This window comes from Vidua macroura, chromosome 4 (genome assembly GCF_024509145.1).
Source record: "Vidua macroura isolate BioBank_ID:100142 chromosome 4, ASM2450914v1, whole genome shotgun sequence".
Lineage (NCBI taxonomy): Eukaryota > Metazoa > Chordata > Aves > Passeriformes > Viduidae > Vidua > Vidua macroura.
This window is the reverse complement of record NC_071574.1, coordinates 64,324,261-64,345,173: the sequence shown is the minus strand read 5'-3', so window position 1 is coordinate 64,345,173 and position 20,913 is coordinate 64,324,261. Positions and strand designations below refer to the sequence as shown.

At 39.0% G+C, this 20,913-nt stretch overlaps 1 protein-coding gene across 2 annotated transcripts in view; it reads left to right on the top strand.

The window, feature by feature from the left end:
* Window positions 1-20,913, top strand: part of DOK7 (docking protein 7) — a 57,062-nt gene that overhangs the window by 3,818 nt on the left and 32,331 nt on the right. For both annotated transcript variants that reach the window (XM_053975651.1, XM_053975650.1), the window contains 4 exons: window positions 2,457-2,657; window positions 9,064-9,183; window positions 16,706-16,813; window positions 18,265-19,139. In XM_053975651.1, coding sequence (XP_053831626.1) covers window positions 2,457-2,657; window positions 9,064-9,183; window positions 16,706-16,813; window positions 18,265-19,139 — 1,304 coding nt within the window. The remainder of the gene's footprint in view (window positions 1-2,456; window positions 2,658-9,063; window positions 9,184-16,705; window positions 16,814-18,264; window positions 19,140-20,913) is intronic.

Below are 20,913 nucleotides of genomic sequence, written 5' to 3'. Positions count from 1 at the left end.
AGTGAGTGTTCAATTAGGAGAACAAAGTCAAAGTGCATCTAGTTTGAGTAGACAGAAATAGAAAAGAGAGAAGATGTAGATGAAGAGAGGATGGGGACTGGTGTTTTTTCTTAAAGTGTAGTAAGGGTGCCTTTGTGTGCCTTGTGAAAATAAGGTGGCTGGATGATAAAAATAGGTTAGGGAGAGATGACCTCAGAGTCTGGGAAGCAAAAAAAAAAAGTGAAAGGAGCTGACACTCTTCTTGAATGAGGACCACAGAATGGAGGCGTTCACACTGGAGTTCCAAGTGTTTTCTCTCAGTTTTTAGCAGATGAGGGGATGCAATTCCTGGAATGTGCTTGGGCTCACAACTCATTTTGAGAAGTTAGTGTACTGCAGGTCAGTGCATAGCTGTGAAAAGGAAAAGATGGGCTGAAGAAAGCGATGGATTTAAGGAGTACCTTTTGTTCAGGGATATACTCAGCTCTGTGTCTTCACAATTTTTTTTTTATAGAGTAAGAGAAGTCAAAGGCTGGGGAGAATTTTGAAAAAATTCCAATTTACCAAGAAAGCAGCGTATGCAAAAACTTTATTTTCAAATATGCTTTTCTTTTTACTTTGGCTTTGTTCAGATTTGGGTGTGCTGTATTTTGACAGTGGTCTAGAACTTGTGCTGAGCTTTTTGTTTTCAGCATCTGTTGTAACTTGCAATTGATTGTGTGAAGAGTGGGCTTCATTCCTCAGTTATGAAGGAGAAAGAATCCTGATGCTGCTTCTCCCATGGTTTAATTGCCAGCAAAATACTGGGCAGAGTTAACTGAGCAGAGGAGTGCAAATGACATTAAAGATTGCTTTCTGAGCATTATTGATCACGATGGTTTTGCTGTCTTCTTGATAGCTTATGTTTAAGTAGGTTGCGTAACAACTGCGTGCCCAAAAGGGGACATGGTGTGACTATTGATTTGTTCCCTAGCAGTGCTACTGGCAGAGCTGTAAGCAGAGCTGTGGTTAGTTAGATCTATCTCTGTCTCCTTGCACATTTCACTCGAATGACTTTGTGGCTAATTCTGCTGGAGCCTCAGGGAACTTAGCAAATGCATGTCATAGATGAGGAGTTGGCTTACAGCTCGGATCGTGACTAAGAATACAGCAAGCAGTTAGATGAGAAGCAAGACTCAGACCCAGATGAAATTTGTGATGCTTCAAGAGGCATGGGCAAGAAACAGGGAAGAGCTGATGAAAGAGCTGAGAGTACCTGGAAGTTACCCAGTAGATTTCATAGGCAGGGAGCTGTTTGTGTAATCTTTGATGCATAACCAAAAATGAAATCTATGTTACTTCTTGGTAAACGCCACCAAAAACCTCCTCCTGGAAATATAAGAGTCTTGATGCTTCTCTCTACCAAGACAGATGTTGTTTGTTTTTTTTGTTTTTTTTTTTTTTAATTTGTTGAGGGATTTTTGTTTTTGTTTTGTTTGTTGGTTGTGTTTTTTTTTTTTTTTTGGCTCGAATCACAACATGAAAGAAACTAGAGCAGTAGTGGAGGTCAAAACAATTGTTCGAGAATCATTGCTTGCTCACTTAAATTGCTCCCTTTGAAACACTGAGATTTAAGCCCTTGAACTGATCCCAATAACTTATTATTCAGAATGCAATAGCCCTGGAAGAGTAAAATGGGAGACCAGCCTAGAACAATTACTTTAGGTAAGGATAGTGCAATTAGATGATACTGGAATTGGGATTTGAACCTGGATTTTGTAAACTTGAATGAGATAGGTGTTTCTTTTTCTTTCTCCACTCTTAAAATTCAGGATGTGAAATATGAAAAAATTAACTGACATCTAAAAGTGTTTTTTACTTATAAATCACTTAGCTTCCTAGTAATTTAAAATGTCTTGGCATCTACCATCACTAACTCATGAAAGAGCCACAAAGGTGGAAAATGCAATTTTCCTCATTTTACTGCTAGGGAGGAAGTGAAGCAGTTTATTAAAGGTTGCAGATGAGTCAGTGATAGATTTGTTTAGTTCTTTGAGCCTTGGCTTTTGGGCTCCTTGAGCACCATTTTATTTTTGTGCATGCATGTGGGAAAGGAGAGACACAGGTTGGAGGAAGAGACAGAGAGCAACACGTGTAATGATGCAAGGATGGAAGAGGTAAGTGAAGTCGAGGCTGGATGATTCACTAAACTGAGATAGGGATTAGCCTGGAGGATTTAGGATAAATTAGTGTAACATTGCAACTTTAATAATTTGTAGCATTAGGCCAAGATATGGTGGATTTTTTCCAATTTTAAACTGGCATAATAGGGAGTAATGGCCTTACAGCTACTTATATGTGGCTGTCTGGGCTCCATGCAGATGTTTATGCCAGAGTCTCATGATTTGAGAAGGGTTTGGTCCAAGTACCACAGCTGAACAGAGTGACTTACATAATACTTGTATATTCTGTAGTAATTTTTTTTCCTTATTTGATAGTTCATAGATTTCAAGTCTTTGTAGCCCCGGGCACAAAACTGGAGAGTGGGCCTGCTACCCTGCATTTCTGCAATGACATCCTTGTCCTGGTGAAAGACCTTCCTCCCAGTGTCATGGGGCAATGGAAGCTCTCGGATCTGCGTCGCTACGGGGCTATCCCGAACGGATTCATCTTTGAAGGGGGCACCAGGTGCGGCTTCTGTAAGTACAAATAGAACCTGTCCACTAAATGTTGCTTGATGCCTTTTGCAGAAATGTAAATGCACTCTCATTCCAAGTGGAGACTGCAGAACCAGCTGTGCTACTTTGTCAAACAGGCAGCCTCTTATCAGAGGATCTGTTCTGAGTAGATTTCTGCAGGCTTCAACCCTGGTGTTCAAGAGAGATGTGGCTGTGTACAGTCCTGGCTAAAAATTGCCCTGTGGCTCTCCAGAAGATGTTTAGTCAAAAGCTGCTATTGAATGCTGAGCAAAAATAAGGTAATGAAATTTTATGGCTTGTGTTATGCAAGAGATAAGGTAAAATGGCTTAATGGTCAGCTTATTAAATTGTGGTTAATTATTTTGTTGTTTGCTGAGGGGAAAGGCATATGGAGCTTTGAGGTTCAGGCAGCATCAATGTTCTCATTTTATAAATGCTGATTTCAAAATCCCATAGGGGACTTTTTACTCCTTAAAATTTGAACAACTCTCTGGTCCCTTCCCTATTGCCACCTTTGTAACAATGGGGTGGAGCCATGTGATTTTTGGGGTTAAAATGAAAGAATGCAAGTTGAGGTTAATTTCCATAGCCGAGTAGCTAAGATACACCTTTATATGGAGACAAATCTCTTGTTCCAATGGCCAATTTAGGGCTTCTCAAATTCTCACTTCAGATAAAAGGTATACAAGATCTGAAAAGGATAGTTAATGCACAGGTATAAGAACATATCATTAGGTTTATATTAATAAAGGTTTTAATTTCATAAGCAGAGTTTAAAGCCATGCTGAATTGATGATCTGTAAGCACAGCTGGGTATGCAGATTGCCAGTTTGGATGTGAAGCTGTTTGACTTGCATACTTTTTTCGATGAACAAACTGAAAAATTAGAAGAGTTGATCCAAATCCAGAGTTGATCCAAACCCAGGTATATTCTTCCTGGGACTTGCTTACTGTTGCTCTGCATGTAAATTCTGATTGCTATACTTCGATGGATTGGAAACCCAAATTCCTGACCTCTTTCTGACCTGACAGGAGGGTGTGGCCAGGTGGGGATTTGTCTCTTCTCCCAGGCAGCAAGGGACATGATGAGAGGAAGTGGCCTCAGGCTGTGCCAGGGGAGGTTTAGGTTGGGCTTTGAGAGGAATTTGTACACAGGAAGGATTGTCAAGCATTGAAATGAGATGCCTGGAAAGGTGGTGAAATCAGCATCCCTGAAGGTGTTTAAGAAATGACTAGACATGGCACTTAGTTGACATGGTGGTGTCCAATCAAATGTTGGACTTGATTATGTTAGGATCCTTTCCAGCCTCAATGATTCTGTGAAATAAGGAACTGTAGGTGATGGAACCTGCTAGTTTCTGGTGAGAAACAGGGGGTCATCAGTAGCTCTCCTGTGTGCATGCTTTTAAAAATATGAAATTATTTTTTAAGGTTACAAGTGAACAGAATTAGAAAGGTGCTTTGGAAAAGGTCCCACTATCTTGTGGATCATTCTTAAGAAATGTGTGTGTTGATAGCTGAGACCTTTCAGTTGCCATGAAAAGATATTTGCCTTTCTCCTGCCTGTGTGCATTCAGAGAGAAGAACAGCATAGTCAATTTGGTACAAAATAGCCTGCCACGGTTGGAAACTCTTTACAAATTCAAGCTGATCTTGTTAAAGGAGTTGTTGCCCTTTACTAAGCAGTCAAACATATCCGCAGGCATAACAACATTTAAATATGTGTTTAGTCTAAACACTTGATTTTATATTGCCACTATAAGAAAAGTTTTTGAAAATAGAACCTAAAGAAAAATAGAACTCTGGTTATTCTTGGCAGAAGTGTGTTGGTAAAGAGAAAGACCATCTTTCTTCAGATATCTTTTACCTCAGTCCTCTGGAATTCTTGAGGCAAACAAGTAGTGTTCAGGAAAAAAAATGGATCTGTTATTACAGAAGTTGTTTTAATTCCTAAACAAAAGCACTCTCCGTTACCCTGTCATGTGAGTGTAATATAATATTATGCAGACTCTATTATTAATGTTACTTTCCTACAGGTTAAACCATATCTTTCCTCACATTGATCCTGTGGAGCTCTGAATGCAGAGGATTAGTGAATTTAAGGTTTCTATATCACTGTAATAAATACCAAATTAGAAGGAACCAATAATCTTGTGGTTTGGTTGCCTCTCCATAATAAAAGACATGAAGCATCAAACTGAAGCCAAGCTTTTTTGGGTATGTCTGTGGTAGAACTGAGGTCTAAAAGGATATGAATTTGTTTTAGCTTTCTGTTTCTTGCTTCCTCACAAAAGTTTTTGTAAAGATAAAACGCTTCATTATGTTCTGTTGCTTAGTACAGATTTAATTCAAATCCAAAGGCTTTGGTACTCAATCCAGGAAGAGGGAAATCATCTGAGATAATGCTGAGATTTCAAACATTAAATCTAGGTACGTTTTCAAGATGGTTCACACAAGTTTATTCATAAATAGGAAGAAGAACATTGACATTCTGAACTCCTCTTGCTCTTATCATCACAATTGTACTGCTAGAGATTTAAAAAAGTATTTTTTCTGCTTCTGAAAGCTGCAAATAAGTTCTTTTCTGGGCCAAAATTTTGTTCTCTCTGTAGCTGAATCTTAGTCACACACTGTTTGCAAAAAAAGCTGGTGTCTTGGCCTAGCAGTCAGTTGAGAGGTTTACATGGAGGAACAGGCTGGAAAAAAAGAGCCTCTCCCTTTCCCAAGTTCCCAGCTCAATTTGTGTGCACCAGTTAAAATGATCAGTTGCCAGGAGAATCTTCACTTGGAGGTCAGTGTGAAAAAATTCAAGTAGGGTAATAAAAGGGCACATTAACACCACGAGAATTATGCTCTCCAATGTTCAAGTGCTTCAGGATTAGCTGCCAGAGCCTGGTTTAAAGCTGCCTCATATTTTCTGACAGCATCTCCTTGAAGAAAGGAACTTGTGAAAGACCCTTAGTGCCCTTTGAAAGAACAAATGCTAATTGCAGGATAAGCAGGAATATTTCTGTGATCATTTTGGTGTTTTGATAAAATTTGGTACTTCCTTCCTTCTTTCCTTCCTTGTTTCTTCTTCTGCATTTATTTGAAATTTAGAAGTAGTAGAGGTGGTTAAACTGGGGCAAAATCTGGAATTTTTGGAAAAATCCTGGGTTGCACAGATTAAAACTTCTGTTTATATACAGATATTCTTTGCTGTCTCCTACTTAGGCCTACTGCAGGCAACCAACATTCTCTCTACCTATTTCTAGTTGTCATGCCCATACCTTAGTTGGCAATAATAGGAATACTCTGTCATATTCCGCACAGAGAAGAGCAGTGTGAGATCCCCTCTGAAGGGGGCTGCTCAAGGCCAGGGTTGGGATGTACATGCTGATTGCCATGGAGTGAGCTGCTGTGGTTCCTGCCTGTTCTGCAGCTGAAAGGCTTCTAGGCTCCAGTATTGCCTGGCACCTGTTAGGAGTAGTAATTAATGGGAAAGAACTGACTCTTCTTCTCTGCTTTCACACACACTACAGAGATTGAAGTAATTTTTGGCTATTGTCCATTTTTAAAGTGTGTTTGCCCATGGGTTTGCTTTTTTAATGTGATCAGTTAAAATCAACATTGGCAAGATTAAGTAGTACTTGGAAGTTTTATGGAATTGGCAGCTTGTCCTGAATATCTGAGGGACTGTGCAATGCTTTACTGCTGACTGCCACAGAGGACTGGCTGAGTGTTTCAGTCTCGTGCAAGTGGTTGGAAGCTGCTTTTCACCAAGTCTCATAGCCCATGGAGAGAGCTGAGTGAGCCCTTCAGTCTGGTGAACAGCTGCATGGTATTACGCTGTGCATACCACACATTCCTTGCCTTCTAAATGCCTGTGCACCAAACCAGTTCCAACACATGACTGAGATATGTAATTTCCAGTAGTGAATTTCTCAGTTTTCTCAAGAAAGTAAAAAAGAAATGTAATCACTTGCTTTTATGTATACTTTAGTTAAGCCCTACCTACTCATTCATCTCACTTGATGTTTTTTGCAAGGACCCTCAGACTTCTTCCTTCCCTTGCAATCTAGTTCTGCCTACCAAAACTAGAAAGAAAATGTTTCCTGTGAGAGTCAGTCAGCAATTAAGGTGCTTATATGAATAATAGAATCTACAAAGAGATTATTGTATTTTTCTGTTGGATTTGTATCCACATGCACATGGACATACACTCTTTGCACTGGTTATATAAAGGTCATCACATTTGGTTTTGGGATTTCCAAATGACTGACAGTTATTTGCAGAAAAAATCCTATGAGTTAAGCAGCCAGCTCACATGCACACTTTTACTTTGTTTGTTTCCATTAAAGTCAAAGGCTTGTAGAGCCTCTTTGGAGTTTAAGTAACTCTTGACAAAGGTGATAAAAGAACGAAGTGGTCCAGATGTACTCTTTATGTACAGAAGTACTTGAGGAATCTTTTTTTTTTGCCCTGAGTGGCCACAGGGAGGTGTAGGATTCTGCTGAATTATCAAGCCACATACTATATCACTATGTGCTTGAGACCTGAATGTCCTCTGCTATGTTGTGTCTGTATCCTGCTTGCTTATGCTGCATGGAATGCAGAGGTCATGTTCTTGTAGACTCTCTGTGCTCTGTTCAGGGAGGAGAAGTCAGCTCAAAGAAAAAGCTGAATTTCAGATAATTCCTGAATACATTGCACTCAGGATTTTTTTTTATCCTAATACAATGTTCTCTTACTTTGGCATCTCCTGAGAAAGGGGAGAGATGGGGCAAGACTGCAAGTGAGTCACCAGCATAAATCTTCATATCTGTCAGGCTGTGTGATTAGTGTTGTAGTCTCCTAGATGGTCTCTGATCATGAAGCCAGGGTGTGTTCATGTTTCTTTGGCTGAAGAATTTTTGATAGGTAAGATCTGAAGAGATGCAAATGTGGTGGACTGACAAATCAAGTTATGAGGATGCCTCTAACAAGGTTGTCTTGAATAGATTTAAGCAGAACTGGCAGAGACTTAGATGTGACATAAATTGAGAAAAAAGAGTGTGGACCAGAATATGTTTTTCCTAGAGAGGTTAGTTTTACAGCTTGCTGGTTATACCTAATTAACTCAATTAGGTATTGTGGTTTGTGGTCCACTCTCCATTATCCTTTTTGTTTGAATCCCACAGCCTTTTGTCAAGCTGTCAATTTCTTAAGTGAAATGTGAGTATCCTCTTGGATATAACAGGGTATATGTTTGGAAAGTGATGGGGACGAAGTCATTCTGGTCAAGATCAGCTCTGCTTTTTTGACTAAAATTGGAAAAAATACTGATGCAACTCAGAATTGGCTAGAGACATGCAGAAGTCAAACATGTCCAGATTAGGGCCTGAATCACAAGGAGAGTAATGTGCAAAACCGTACTGCAGGTTTAAGATTTGATATTGGATTTTTCTAGTATGCTTGGCTCTGTTGAAGTAGAAGCACTTCTTTAAGGTCTATATACTTATATAATTTCCCTTTTTGTTTGGTATTGACGTTTTATTTCCCTGAATTGTTGGCTACTGGGGTGGTCTTTTGTCTGATGTTTTAAGATAGAATTTTTTCTTTTCCTTTGATGAGTTTTATATTTCGACTGACAATTTATAAAATGTTCTGTGGAGCCCTTCTAGTCTTTTGTGTTGTTCATGCAGCCATGTGTCATGGAGCTCATAACTTGTTTGTTTATTTAGTGAATCTCATTCTAATTTTGCTTGGGGCTATTCTTAATGAATGGAAAGCAAATATCAGAATAGAGCAAAGGGTAAAGATCTGCTGACAACCTGTGGAGTTGTGTTACGTTCTGTTAATAATAGACGCATAGGACTTAGTCTAGGAAAATTTATACTATAATCCAGCAATATAACCAAATTCTAATTTGTTAATATGTAAAAAGATCCTCTTGCTTAAAACAGGTTAAAAGTAGAATTAACTTGATTCATTCTTTTGAAGACACTTTAAGTATCCCTGATACTTCCTGCATAGTTAGGTTTGACCTACAAAATTTTAGGGGCAAATAAGAATAAAAGACCTGGACAGCTGTTGAGAGTAAGATGTCTGTTTTGACATTCAGGAGGGATTGGAACTAGATGATCCTTAAGGTCCCTTCCAACCCAAGCCATTCTATGATTCTAGGACACTGCTTGAACTGCCTGAATGTCATAAAATTAGCATAAGTTATTAGACAGCTCTTGAATTTATGTGTATGTTTGTGGTATAGCGTGTGTGTGCTGACCTGAATTTTCCATTTCTTTTCCCAGGAGAATATCTTGTTGACTTCTTTTCATGGTTGCACTTAAAACTCTTTTGATTGCTACATTATAAATAGCTTCAGCTAAATATATTTCTAGTGTTTCCAGGTGAAAACCATACATATTTATGTTGTGCTTTCTTGCAGGGGCTGGTGTTTTTTTCCTCTCTTGTGCTGAAGGGGAGCAGATCAGCTTTCTGTTCGACTGCATCGTCCGCGGCATCTCCCCGACCAAAGGCCCCTTTGGTGTGCGTCCAGTGCTCCCAGGTTAATACAGGAAGTACAGAGTAACCCAGTGAAGTAGGAGCTTGTCATGTCTCACACCCACTGCTGCTGGTGTGAGAGCAGCTCGCAGACACCAAGGGTGTGCAGAGTGCAAAGTGGTTTTCATTCTGAAATGTCACCGTACAGATTTACAAGCTGGATGTACCCAGTTTCCCCCTGCTGCTCTGCTTCATTCATGTTTCCGGTTATATTGCTAACTCCAGCCCTCCCTTATTTAACAGTACTAAAAGATGGAAATTTAAATTAAAAGGAACCCTAAACTTTAAAATTAAACTTACACATTTAACTTGGATCCATGTTTGCACTGCTATTTTGATAGTTTAATGGAAAACTAACTTCTGGAGCATTTTGAGTTTATCCAGAACTAAGTTCTAAGTCTTGTCAGCCTTAGAAAACCTTGTCAAGCCTCCACATCACATTTAAGTTTTTCAACTTGAACTTTTTCCCTGATGTCTGAGGATTAAATTCCTTTTCCTATTTTGTGGTAAGTGCTGCACGTACTGCCATATTCAAAGAGGAATTCGGATGGCATCATAATAAAGCCTATTTCCTTTTGATTTCAGCAGATGAAGTACAGTATTGAGTCAGAATGACTTGGACAAAAGTGTAGAAATAAGATTGCAGAAAATTGTCTGTGATTTGGTGGTGGCATACAGTAGGAATAGGTTGCAAGAATGGTGAAGGTTGGGCTGGGATTTATGGAATACTTAGAGTTTGTGTAAGTGTTAGGCAGTTAATAACTGTTCAACAGGGTTTTGTTGGTGTTACAAGTTTAAGATAATTGCAGGAAGGAAATGTGATGGAAAAGATTAGATCTTTAGCTTACTAGATCATTAGATAATGTGAAGCTTGCAAAAATAAATTCTGAAAAAATAGTTATTAGTTAAAAATTAGTAAATTCAGTAAACACAAGGCTTAGTTCATGTTGTCTTTCTCATGATTGTAAGGCAGAAGTAAGTTAAATGATCAAGCAGAATAGTAGACAAAAAAGTCATTCTCGTGTGATGATACATGTTTACATTCAATTAACTGGAGTGTTAGAAAAAAGAAGCCAACAGAAAAAAAACCAACAACAGAAACACAAAAATCAGTGTTTATGCTTAAAGCTTTGCTATTGAACACATTTTTCTGCATATCTAAAACCATGTGTGTATATAAATATATATATATACAACCCCTAAGTCTTGTCAAACAAAAATTTCTGTCCAGAAAAATTAAGCCTACAAACAACTATTCTGCTTTTTTTTTTAATTATTTTTTAAAATTTTAATTTTAGTACAATCTTTGAAGATTCATTTTTCAGAAGCATGTAGGAGTAAATCTGCTTTCACATGTTAGTTATCTCTTCCGGTGTTTGTGGGTTGTTGGGCCACATATCACAATATCTTCCCTCCTTCAGGAGCTCTGACCTCACTGAGGTGCATGAAGTGGATGTGGAATGTCCTGGGGAGTATTTGGTGATTTTTGTAAGAGATCTTTCTCCCGAGGTCTTTCCATGTCTCTTCTGTGCTTGATGTACTTGCCATTAAAATCTCATTCACTTGATTTAATCTCATTTCCCTGGACAGAAGTGTTTTGTCAAGAGTTGTGCTTATGTACTTGCAGACTTCTTTGCCTTTATTTATCCAAGCTACCTTGAGCCCTCTAACTTTCATTCCTGTGTATTTTACCCTTATCTCTTCCAGTTTATTGTCCCTCCCTATGTCCATGTTTCTTGGGAAAAAAAAAAAAAAATGTTCTTTATTTATTATCCTGCACAGAAGCTTGTACAGATCTGTTCAAGGCACACGCACATGTACAGTTCTGGTGATTCATCCATAAACTAATTTTCCTTATCAAGTATGTTGTTACACAGAATGTACTCTATTGCTTGAAAAGGTCGAGTCTACCAGATGCACACCATGTGTCAGGTATTGAAATTCCCTCAACCTTTGAAAGCATCAGCTTGTAAACAGATTAATTATCTGTACACTTCAGGTAACTAGATCAAAACTTCAAAATTGGGGATTCTAGCACGAAACCTCTTGTCTATGTAATTCATATTTATTGCAGTGCAGAATGCTATACAGCCTCAACTGTACTTTATGTATGCAATATTCTGCTTTTGTGCAATTTAAAAGCTTTTATAGAAACCTTTTCTTCACAGCTTGCTACTTGAATTTGGCATCTTTCCTTTGCCTGTGCCTTTCCAACTTAAACATGAGATATGCTTGAAGCACTGTGGTATTTTCAAGCAAGGAAAACACACAAAGGGCAGATGTACAAAGAAACAATGTAATATGGTAAAAACAGTCACAGTGACAGATTTGGCCACCAATGCCCACAGCACCAATATAATCTATAGAGGTTATGCAATCAATGTCATCTGTCCTTGTCTTTGTAGAAGAGATGAGTAAATGAAGCCAGTTGCTTAATGTAAGAAGGCCTCAACAATATGCTTAAAAAGGTGCTGAAATATTTATGTGTTAGCATGAAATTAATAGGATATGGTAAAGAGTGGTTTGAAGAAGACTGAAAAATGACCAGTTTTCTTACTTGCCATAGTGATTCTTAAACAAATGTAAAATAGCTGGTATCCAAATGGAATTTGTAAACTGGGTGTGCAAGGGGTGTTTGCTCAAGGACTATTCACATCTTCTTTTCAGGATTGTAGTTTTAAAAACTATACCTTATTTCCTTAAAAACATGATGGTCTTATTATATATATCATAGATCTATGACTGCTGTACATATTTTATGATGTCATCTATAAAATATGCAATGAAAATCCAGTGCAGTAGAATTCACAAAATTGACTTGCCTGTACAAGGTATCACAATCTGGTCTAATCTCTCAGCAGACCAGCTTTGAGCAGCCAGTCAGACTAGAGAACTCCTGAGATCCCCTCCAACCTGAATTATTCTGTGATGGTTTGGAAATGAATTAAATTACTATTCTCACAATAAAAAAATAATTCTATTATGTGTACATCCAAAATAAACTGGAAAAAGAAAAGAAAATTAGATGTTTTATGGTTTATTACTTGTACTTATTTTGGGAGTCCATTAAGTTTTCAAAATTTTTCTGCAATAGTCCTATTGATATCTCCATTAGCAGATTGGAGGTTTTGATTTGTTAAAAGCTGCGTGATCAGGTCTCATAAAACCCCCAAAGACATAGAAGACAAGAATGTGAAGATCATGTAGGTATAGGTAGCTGTAGATATTTTTAGGAAATGTAATATTTTAAATGAAGGACTCAAATGAGTGATGGCTATGGATGGCTTGTTTTCCCCAGCTATTAGTTGGAAGAGAACTATTGGAACTGGCTACTAGCATGATCTCTTTTTTTTTTTTTTTTTTCCTTGAAGAGATATTTAGAAAACAGTCCAGAGAATTTACATTCTGTCTTCACAGAAGTCTAGACTTAGTAATGAATCTCTGATTGCATGGTTTGTAATCCATACTGAATTGCATGCTTATTATTTGAGAGATGTTTGCTTATCAGGTGTGTGTTGAACTCCCCTTTTTCACTAGCAAGATTCACGTTGAATGCCAAACCTGAGCACAGCAAAGGCCCAAGAGCCCATCAGGGATGGGCTTTGATCAGTGGGCAGACCAGTACTCTCTATATCTGATTATGTGATAGTCTAGTCCTGCAGTCTGGAAAGACCCCAGGTGTAATGTTGATAAGTCTGGATGCTCTCTTTTAATTCTGGAAGCTTTTTCAGGCTGCTTTGTGACTGACTGGAGAATGTACAGTAGCTACTTGCTGAGGATCCATCTGATGCTCTTTCTTTTTGTTGAAGCTTGATACACCTTTGGCCATTGCAAGACAGCTCTGTGGCTGCCTTCTGCAGTATTTGTACCAAGTGGATCCTCCTCAGACTTTTAGGACATCTTTTCATTCCTCCAGACATCTTACAAGGTGTGGAGATGTTAGCAAGAAGGTGAGGGTCCAGGCCTGATTTACAAATGTGCCTGCAGTTACACAGGAAGAAAGAAAAGAGAGATTTTCAGCCTAACTTAATTTTGTTTAACAAAGTAATTAACCAATGTTGCATTTTAAAGGTGCATATAATCAATTAGGTAGCTGCTGACTGAACTGGATACAATACATTTTTTCCTGACAGGTGCTTATTGAACAACCCTGGAGCTTTGAATTACTGTGACACTTTATTCGTATGTTACCAAAATATTCTAAATCTCCCACGATGAGCAGCTGATGTGGCTTTAATGAATACCCACCAACGTAATGTAAAAATAAAATCTCCAGCAGAGGCATTTTTAGTCCAGCTAAATTTGATGTAATCTTTCCCCTTTGCCCCAAAGCAGTGTTTAAGAAGATTTTGATGACTGCCTCACATAAAAGATGATTTTCCTTGTAGCAAGGGATCCATGTTTGATTGGAAAATGATAAAAAAAATTACTAATTGAAGGACCTGAGTGAATCACAGGAGAGGATACATTTGTTAACAGTTTGGGAAATGAAGGTCCTGATTGTTCTTGGAGCTGCTCTCGGATGTTGTGTGGGCAGAAGCTGTCGGAACTTCCTTGGACAGCTGTCTCAGTACCGGTCATGCTGCTTCTGTCTCCCTGAGTTACTAATGTGGTAAATTGTCACCCAGTTGTTTAGAGATTGTGTATTGGGCATGCAAAGGTGGAGGATGATGCCCACAATTCCAACTTTGTAGCATTATGGTGTGAAAAGCGTATTAAAAAAAGGATTATCACAACAGTACTCATGGGAGGTCATAGGTTATGCACTCCAGTGAGGACTGGTCCCTAAAAAGTGTCTGCCAGCGACTTCAGTCCATAGTCAGATCCTGTAGGAAAATGTCCTGATTAGAGCTTGGTCATCTGTAATCAAAAATACTGGTACAAGAATGTGTTACTTCTGGGGAATAATATTGTGTGTGTTTTCCATAGAAGTCTGGCTTATTAGCAGGGAAGATTAAAGGTGAGACAAAGACTTGGGTAAGACTGATAGGTAATTACCTAAAACTTGGACTCTGTGTGTTTGTCAGGTTTTGAAGGTATTTCCTAGAAGGTTCTTCCTGTCAGTCTTCCACAAAACAGGACAATGAGAGCAGCACATAACTATGAACTCAATTTTATACACACGTTTTATCCATAAGCAATCTTTAAGGGGAAGTTTAAAAAAAAATTACCAGTTCTTTTGGACAGGCAGTAGGCCTAGAGGTTTCATATTGTTGAGTGAAATCTGGTGTGTTCTGTAGCTGTGCAGCTGATAGGGAATTTGGCTTCTGGAAGCAATTGAACATGTGAAATGCAAACTTTCTGACTTCAACTTCCCTCCTACCTCATCTTATATTTTATTATAAGCCAATTTTACAAGATCAGTTGTTTGACCATTTTTTAAAAAATTATATCTTTTGCGGTCTGTAAGAGGGACATCATTTACTTAAAAAACTAGTTGTTGTGTAGGTGCCCTAGTTATGTTTTGAAAATCTGTATTTGTCAAGTAGTCATATTGTGAGGAAAGTGAAAGGACCTTTCCTACTGACAGTTCTTTGGTGTGGGAAGGGTTAACGTCTGTTTGCATCTTTGTTTGATCAATTTGCTGATCTGTTATGACAACTTTATACTCAAAGTGCTCATAGAACATCTTTCTTGGACCTTTTTTGGACATAAGGCATTTAACTAGATACAGCAGAGTAACTGGAGCAGAGGACATTAAAAAACAGGCAGCAGGTTGTAACGCTGTGCGCTGCTGGGCAGATCTTTGCGTGGACCTGTCTGGGTTGCACCATAGGTGCTGATGGCCAAGTGTTGTGTTTTCCTTTGGCAGAGGTCCATATGGAAGCCCTGGAAGTTTCATTTGAGTAAGCAGTTGCACAGATTTGAACTAGTCAATGCTTAATGTGAGCTGTCTTGCAGTGTAAATAGGAATGGACGCCTAACAAAGCAATCCACATCTAACAGTCCTATTTTCTCTCTGAGCTGGGACACACAGAGGTCACAGACCCTGTTTGTCATGGGCATTGTTTCCATGTCCCTGTTAGAACACCCTTGGGTTCCAATGTGTGTTGTTATAGATGGATTGTGTATATCTTGGTTTTTCTGCTCATCTTACCCAGATTGCAGACTGCCAAAGATGGAAACCTCCTTGACATGGGTAAGAAAAGTTAGAAAGTTCAACATTCTCATTTCTGTTCCTACCTAGGACAGGTCAGAATGGGAATATGATTAGGGAGGAGAGATGTGGCAGTTTGTTTCTTGGGGCAGTTGATAATGTAAGCTCCCATGGAGCTTCAGGTGACCTAGCAGTGCTCCTTCCCCTGATTATGAGCTTGCTTTGACTGCTGTGTTGACAATATCAAAACCAAGTCTTTTAAAACTGAAAGACCTGGCGTGGAAATGAAACTTCTTTCATTTTTCCAACTGGTTTTTGTCTTACTAACTCAATCACAACAATGTATAGACTTTTTCATCCTCTTTTCCTCTCTTATTAAATGATTCAGTGTTTTTGTGGTGTGCTTCTGCTGCCCAGTTGATCATATATACAAGAGCAGCAGTTGTGAGGAAGCTAATCTGTTTTTGCTGCCATTAATTACTTTTCCTGTGTGTTAATAAGAATTACTGAAGTTTCTGATGATGAGCAAGTTAGCAGACCATATCCTCTGCAACTGCTGAACATGACACACTCAGCAGTGCTATTTGAAGGAATCTGTAAAGTTTCTCTTGGGATAATGGTTATGATTACTTCCAACATCTGGTTTTATTGTTATGCCTGCTGGAAATAAAATGATTTAGAGGAAACTGGCCTGTTTTACTGATGAGACTTCTACATTCTGTTTTACTTTTGGTCTTCTTGCTGTTTTTTGGAATATAATGAGCCACCTTCACTGAAATAATCTCAGCTGGAATGGCAAGCTCACTAAAATGTATGGGAAAAATGCATAATAGTACATTTTAGAAGTTATATCATCCTAACTTGTCTTGTACTAAACATGAAGAAGGAGAGCCACCAGGTTGCTTATTTTATCTCTGAAATCTGAACTTAATGACAGTCTGAACATCCAACTTGAAAGCAAAGTCTTTGTAAATAGATTGGATTGGAAAATGTCAGTTTAATCACTCTGATTCTGACTTTATGATGTAGATTTGTAAATTTCTAGGATAAAAAAATTTGGTCTTTCTGAATGTTAAAATTCCCAGTGAATTCAGGACAGATTTTACATGGGCCAAATTAGATTTCAAGTCCTCTAGACCTGCTGGATGCTAATCATTTCTGTAGCTATTGACTTTGGTGCTATACTCTTCAGTGTTCTGTCCCTCATGGTAACTGTTACAGACATTGGGTATAATCTCTGAAAATCTTTGCCACCTTTAATTTTAAGTTACTGTGTAGCACATGTCCAGGATGTGCTTGAAGTCAGATTGTCCCATACATTTTTCCAATCAGCATTTCAAGCATAAGAATGTATTTTTCTTTTTCCTTATTTTTTATTTATTTTCCCCATGACCTCCTTTATTTATTTATTTTTCGTTTCTTTTTAAAGATCCAAGTACAAACCCAGCCTATTCAGAAGAAAGATTGGCTCATGAAGCTTTACAGTTAGAAAAGCGCTTGAGCTTGTTGTCTCATACAAGTCGTCAAGGTAGTGGAGGTAAGAAATATCTTTAATTAAATAAAAATATACTATGTTATGTTCCTTCCTGCCCAGGCTTTAAAAGCTTGGGAGCTTACAAGAAAAATATTAGGGAAATGGTCAAGACATTTGGTTTGTTATGTTTCTTGTGAGGCAATTCTCTAGCAGCATTGTCTGAAGTCCTTTGATGGAGATTGGAGGTTTTCAACTCAGCAGACTGAGTTTTGAATCAAACACCATTAGCCCAGGAAGACCATTTAGGACGCTGAGTCCTACTGAATTTTTGTATGTAAAACTTAAAAAGAACTGTCTGCATCAAATCTGATATCTGCTTAAGTACCCTAATGCAGCCTGTGAGATGGACTCACTTGTATGGTTCACACATCAGGCTTGCAGCAGATTTTTGCAGTAACACGTAGGACTCCTGTGCTTTCCTCTGCTATCTGTACATGCCTTTTCTGGAGTTGTTAGTGTATCAAAGTAGATTTGGTGTCTAGCACTGGATTTGTAAAAGGGCCTGTGCCCTGAACTGCCATTTGAACTGTTTAATAGCCAAAGTTAGATCATCCAAACATCTGCTTTGCTCTTGACTCTAAAGCCTACAAGCCTAAAAAATGTCCCTGTGAAGATCCTCAGGAGCTTAATTATGTGCTTATATACATGTCCATGGCTGCCTTGGCCTAGACACTGCTGGGTAATGTGACTGAATTCCAGTGAGACTTCCTGAGGTTTTTCTTAATTAGCATATAACTACTAGATTTAAGTGAATGGGTAAAAAACAAATGAAACTTGATAGATAAGCATGCCTGTTTTTTTTTTTTTTATTTATTTAGTCCCTCTGGTCTGAAATCATGACAAAACTTCATGTACAGTTTCTGCCTTTGTGCTACAAGAAAATGGTTTTGTATTTGTTTGTTTGTGATGTTTGTGTTTTGTCCTTGTGCTCTTTCATGCCAATGTTTAATTTTTTTCACTCATATTCTGTCTTTGGTGGCAGTCCTGTTTAATTACCTGTTAAAATGCCTTTCTTGCAACTATCATTGAGGAATACTATCTTGCAATATAGAGAGAAGATGTTTTTGTATATAGATGCGTAAACATTTTTATAACAGTATTATTTTTATTTGTACAGTGATGTATGACTGTATTTTGTTACAGCAACCCAATTTAACTGTATGAAAGTAAAATATCTTTGAAAAGGGGAGAGCTTGGTGCATAAGCTTTAAAAATTTAGCCTTGAATGCATTATGTTCCACAGTATGGTAGGGTTATGGCAAGGTAACATACCATTGCATTTTATTTTTCCCGTGGGACTGTGAGTTATTGCAGGAATTCTGGCTTTCTGATGGCAGTTCCACTTACAAAAAGCAGATGGAATCTCAGGACCCTTCCTGTTTGTACATACTTGCCATGCTTGAATCTGGTGATTGTGTTTTAAACGTAGGTTGATGTGTTTCCTTCTTTTCTAGGAGATGACAGGAGTATTTCAAGCTCGTCTTCGGATACCAGCCACTCGGATGTCAGTGTTGGGAGCAGGCTGACAGTGTGGCCTGAGCAATCTTCAGCCAGCACCTCTCAGGAGAGCCATGGGCTGGCAGCTGCAAAGGGCATTCACCTGGGAGAAGAGAAGTCCCTTCCAGAGGGGGCACGTGGCACCACTAAACCCCCTCCGAAGCCCCTCCGATCCAGACAGCTGCAGGAAATCGGTCGTCAGAGCTCTTCTGACAGTGGCATAGCTACTGGTAGTCACTCTTCCTACTCTGGGAGCTTCTCTTCCTATGCTGGGAGCTTAGACATTTGCCATGGTGATGAGTTTGGATCATTGCTAAGCTTGCCATTGAACTTTCCTTCAGATCAGAGTCTATGTACTTGTCCTCACAGTGAGTCCCAGAGAGGTGTGGGATCAGAGTATCAGGTTCCCAGCTCTCTCAGACACGTTTATGATATACCCAGGAGTGTGTTACAGGCAGCTTCTAAAGAAGTGCAGCTGAAGAGTGCAGATTCCACACTACCCAAGGACCAGGCCCTGCCAGCTCAAGGTGCCAGTGACCCAAGACTGCTACTACCACACTTGGAAGCAAGAAGGGGACCTGAGCACAGCCAGCACAGAGGGAGGCCTTCATCCTTACTCACAGAAAGCAGCAAGGACTCAAGTGATGAGACATATGTGGATTTTGTTTCAAGGTGGTCAGACACAAAACCACAAGGACAGGTGTCAGACTCCAAAAGTAGTGAGCTGTCACCACCTGGTGGGGCCTCAGCTGACCCCTGTGACACATGTAGCCCCCACCTTGGGATGACAAGAGCTCTTTTTTCATCTTGTCCAATCTGTGGTGGACTAAAGGTAAATACCTAACACTGAGCGGATGCTAATGAGCCTTAGTTAATAGAGCATGATTAATTTAAAGTTATGTAAGTTGTAGGTCATAAGTAATATTGTTTCCTTTATACTCTGAACAGGTAATAGCTTTTTCTGTTGTTTCTGCTGAAATGGAGAGGCTTAGCACATGGTTTCCTCAAAATCTGTGCCTAGTCAAGGAAACACTGAGCAATATAGACCACAACCATTACTTCTAAATCAGCCAATTTTGGCTTTGGGTACATGTAAGTGAACGAGAAAAGTTTTGCAGCCACTGTATTTGTCATATAATGGCAAGCAAGCATGAAAAACACTGACCTGTCTTGCTATGGGTATTTGCAAAGAAAGAAGAGAGGTCAAATAGTATGTGCTGCTCTTAAGGAGATCTGAGTGCATACTTTTGGTTTATTGATATTTTTGTTTTCTTGGTCACTGTAGTTTGAACATGCCTTGCACAAGAAGCCAGGTTTGACCCATTTCTCACTGGAGAAACACAAGATAGTCAAGCCATCATGTCAGTCTGGTTCTGTGACTGGCCAATGACAGGTACTTTAGAGCAGGTACACAAAATTTCACTAGCAGTCTACAAATAGGACAGTTTATTTGCAGGAAAATTTATTTTTGATCACTAGTCGTGTAAAGATCTAATACATAAACTGTGGAGGTTCACTTGCCTTTCCAAACACATTTGCCAGTATCTAAGACTTTGATATTCTTATAAATTCTTTTTGGACCTGCTATGTTCTTGTCTTTTTATAGCAGTAAGCTTTACACATTAATTATACATTGTATGAAAATGTATCTGATTTTATCCATGCTGGAGAAGATTTTTTTTTGTGAATGTGTTTGCTAAACTTGAAGAGGGTAAAGCTGCTTGTATTAGTGAGCTGTTGAAAGGCTAGGAAGGTTAGAGGGAGCGCTTAATTTAGGGAATGTGTGAAGCAAGGATTCAGCAAGAGAGACTTCTGCATGACGAATTAAACACTGCCATTGAAGTGTGTGCATTTAATTAAACATGAGATTACATAAACCACTGCTATGAAAAGGGCTTGAATGCCTATTGGATGATGAAAGAAAAATTAAAATGTTACAAATTTGAGGGATTGTTTTCTTCTCATGAGGTGTTTCATGCATTTGCATCACTGAGTGCCTTCACATGTTTGCAAACTAGAAAGCTCTGTCTGCCTGGGCCACTTGCACAGCCCTATCACCTTGGATGTTACTGTGCTGTGTGCCTGCAGCACTTGGCAGGTAGGGAGGCATTTGTGGGAAAGTTTTCTAAGGCTGTGGTCAGTAGGATCAGTGATCTTCCAGGGCCATCCTTGCCAGCCACCTGCACCACAAGCCCTCACAAGGCCTCTAGCCCAATTCTGGAACGTGGCTGTAGGCAGCGGGGTGCACAGCCAACATCTGCTGTTGGCTTCCTGTAGCTGCTCCCTGCTGGGAGAATTTGGGAGAATTTGGGAAAAATGACCAAGACTGGAATGATTTCTGGAAGGGCTCTGCTTTGGGATTAGAAAACTTAAAAGTGGCTTTGTTATAGGCAGGGAGGAAATAAGTAATTCAGGTGAAATTAACTAATGTGGTATAAATGTTTCTGGGTGATCCAAATTGTTGGTTTAGATGTGAATTTATCAGATCTTACCCTGGGTATCTGTGGAAGATGGGAAGCAGAAAGTGACTATTCCATTCAAAATCATTAAAAGCTAAATTGTGTCACTACACTATTTGGGGCCTGTTGGCCCCAATGACATAAATA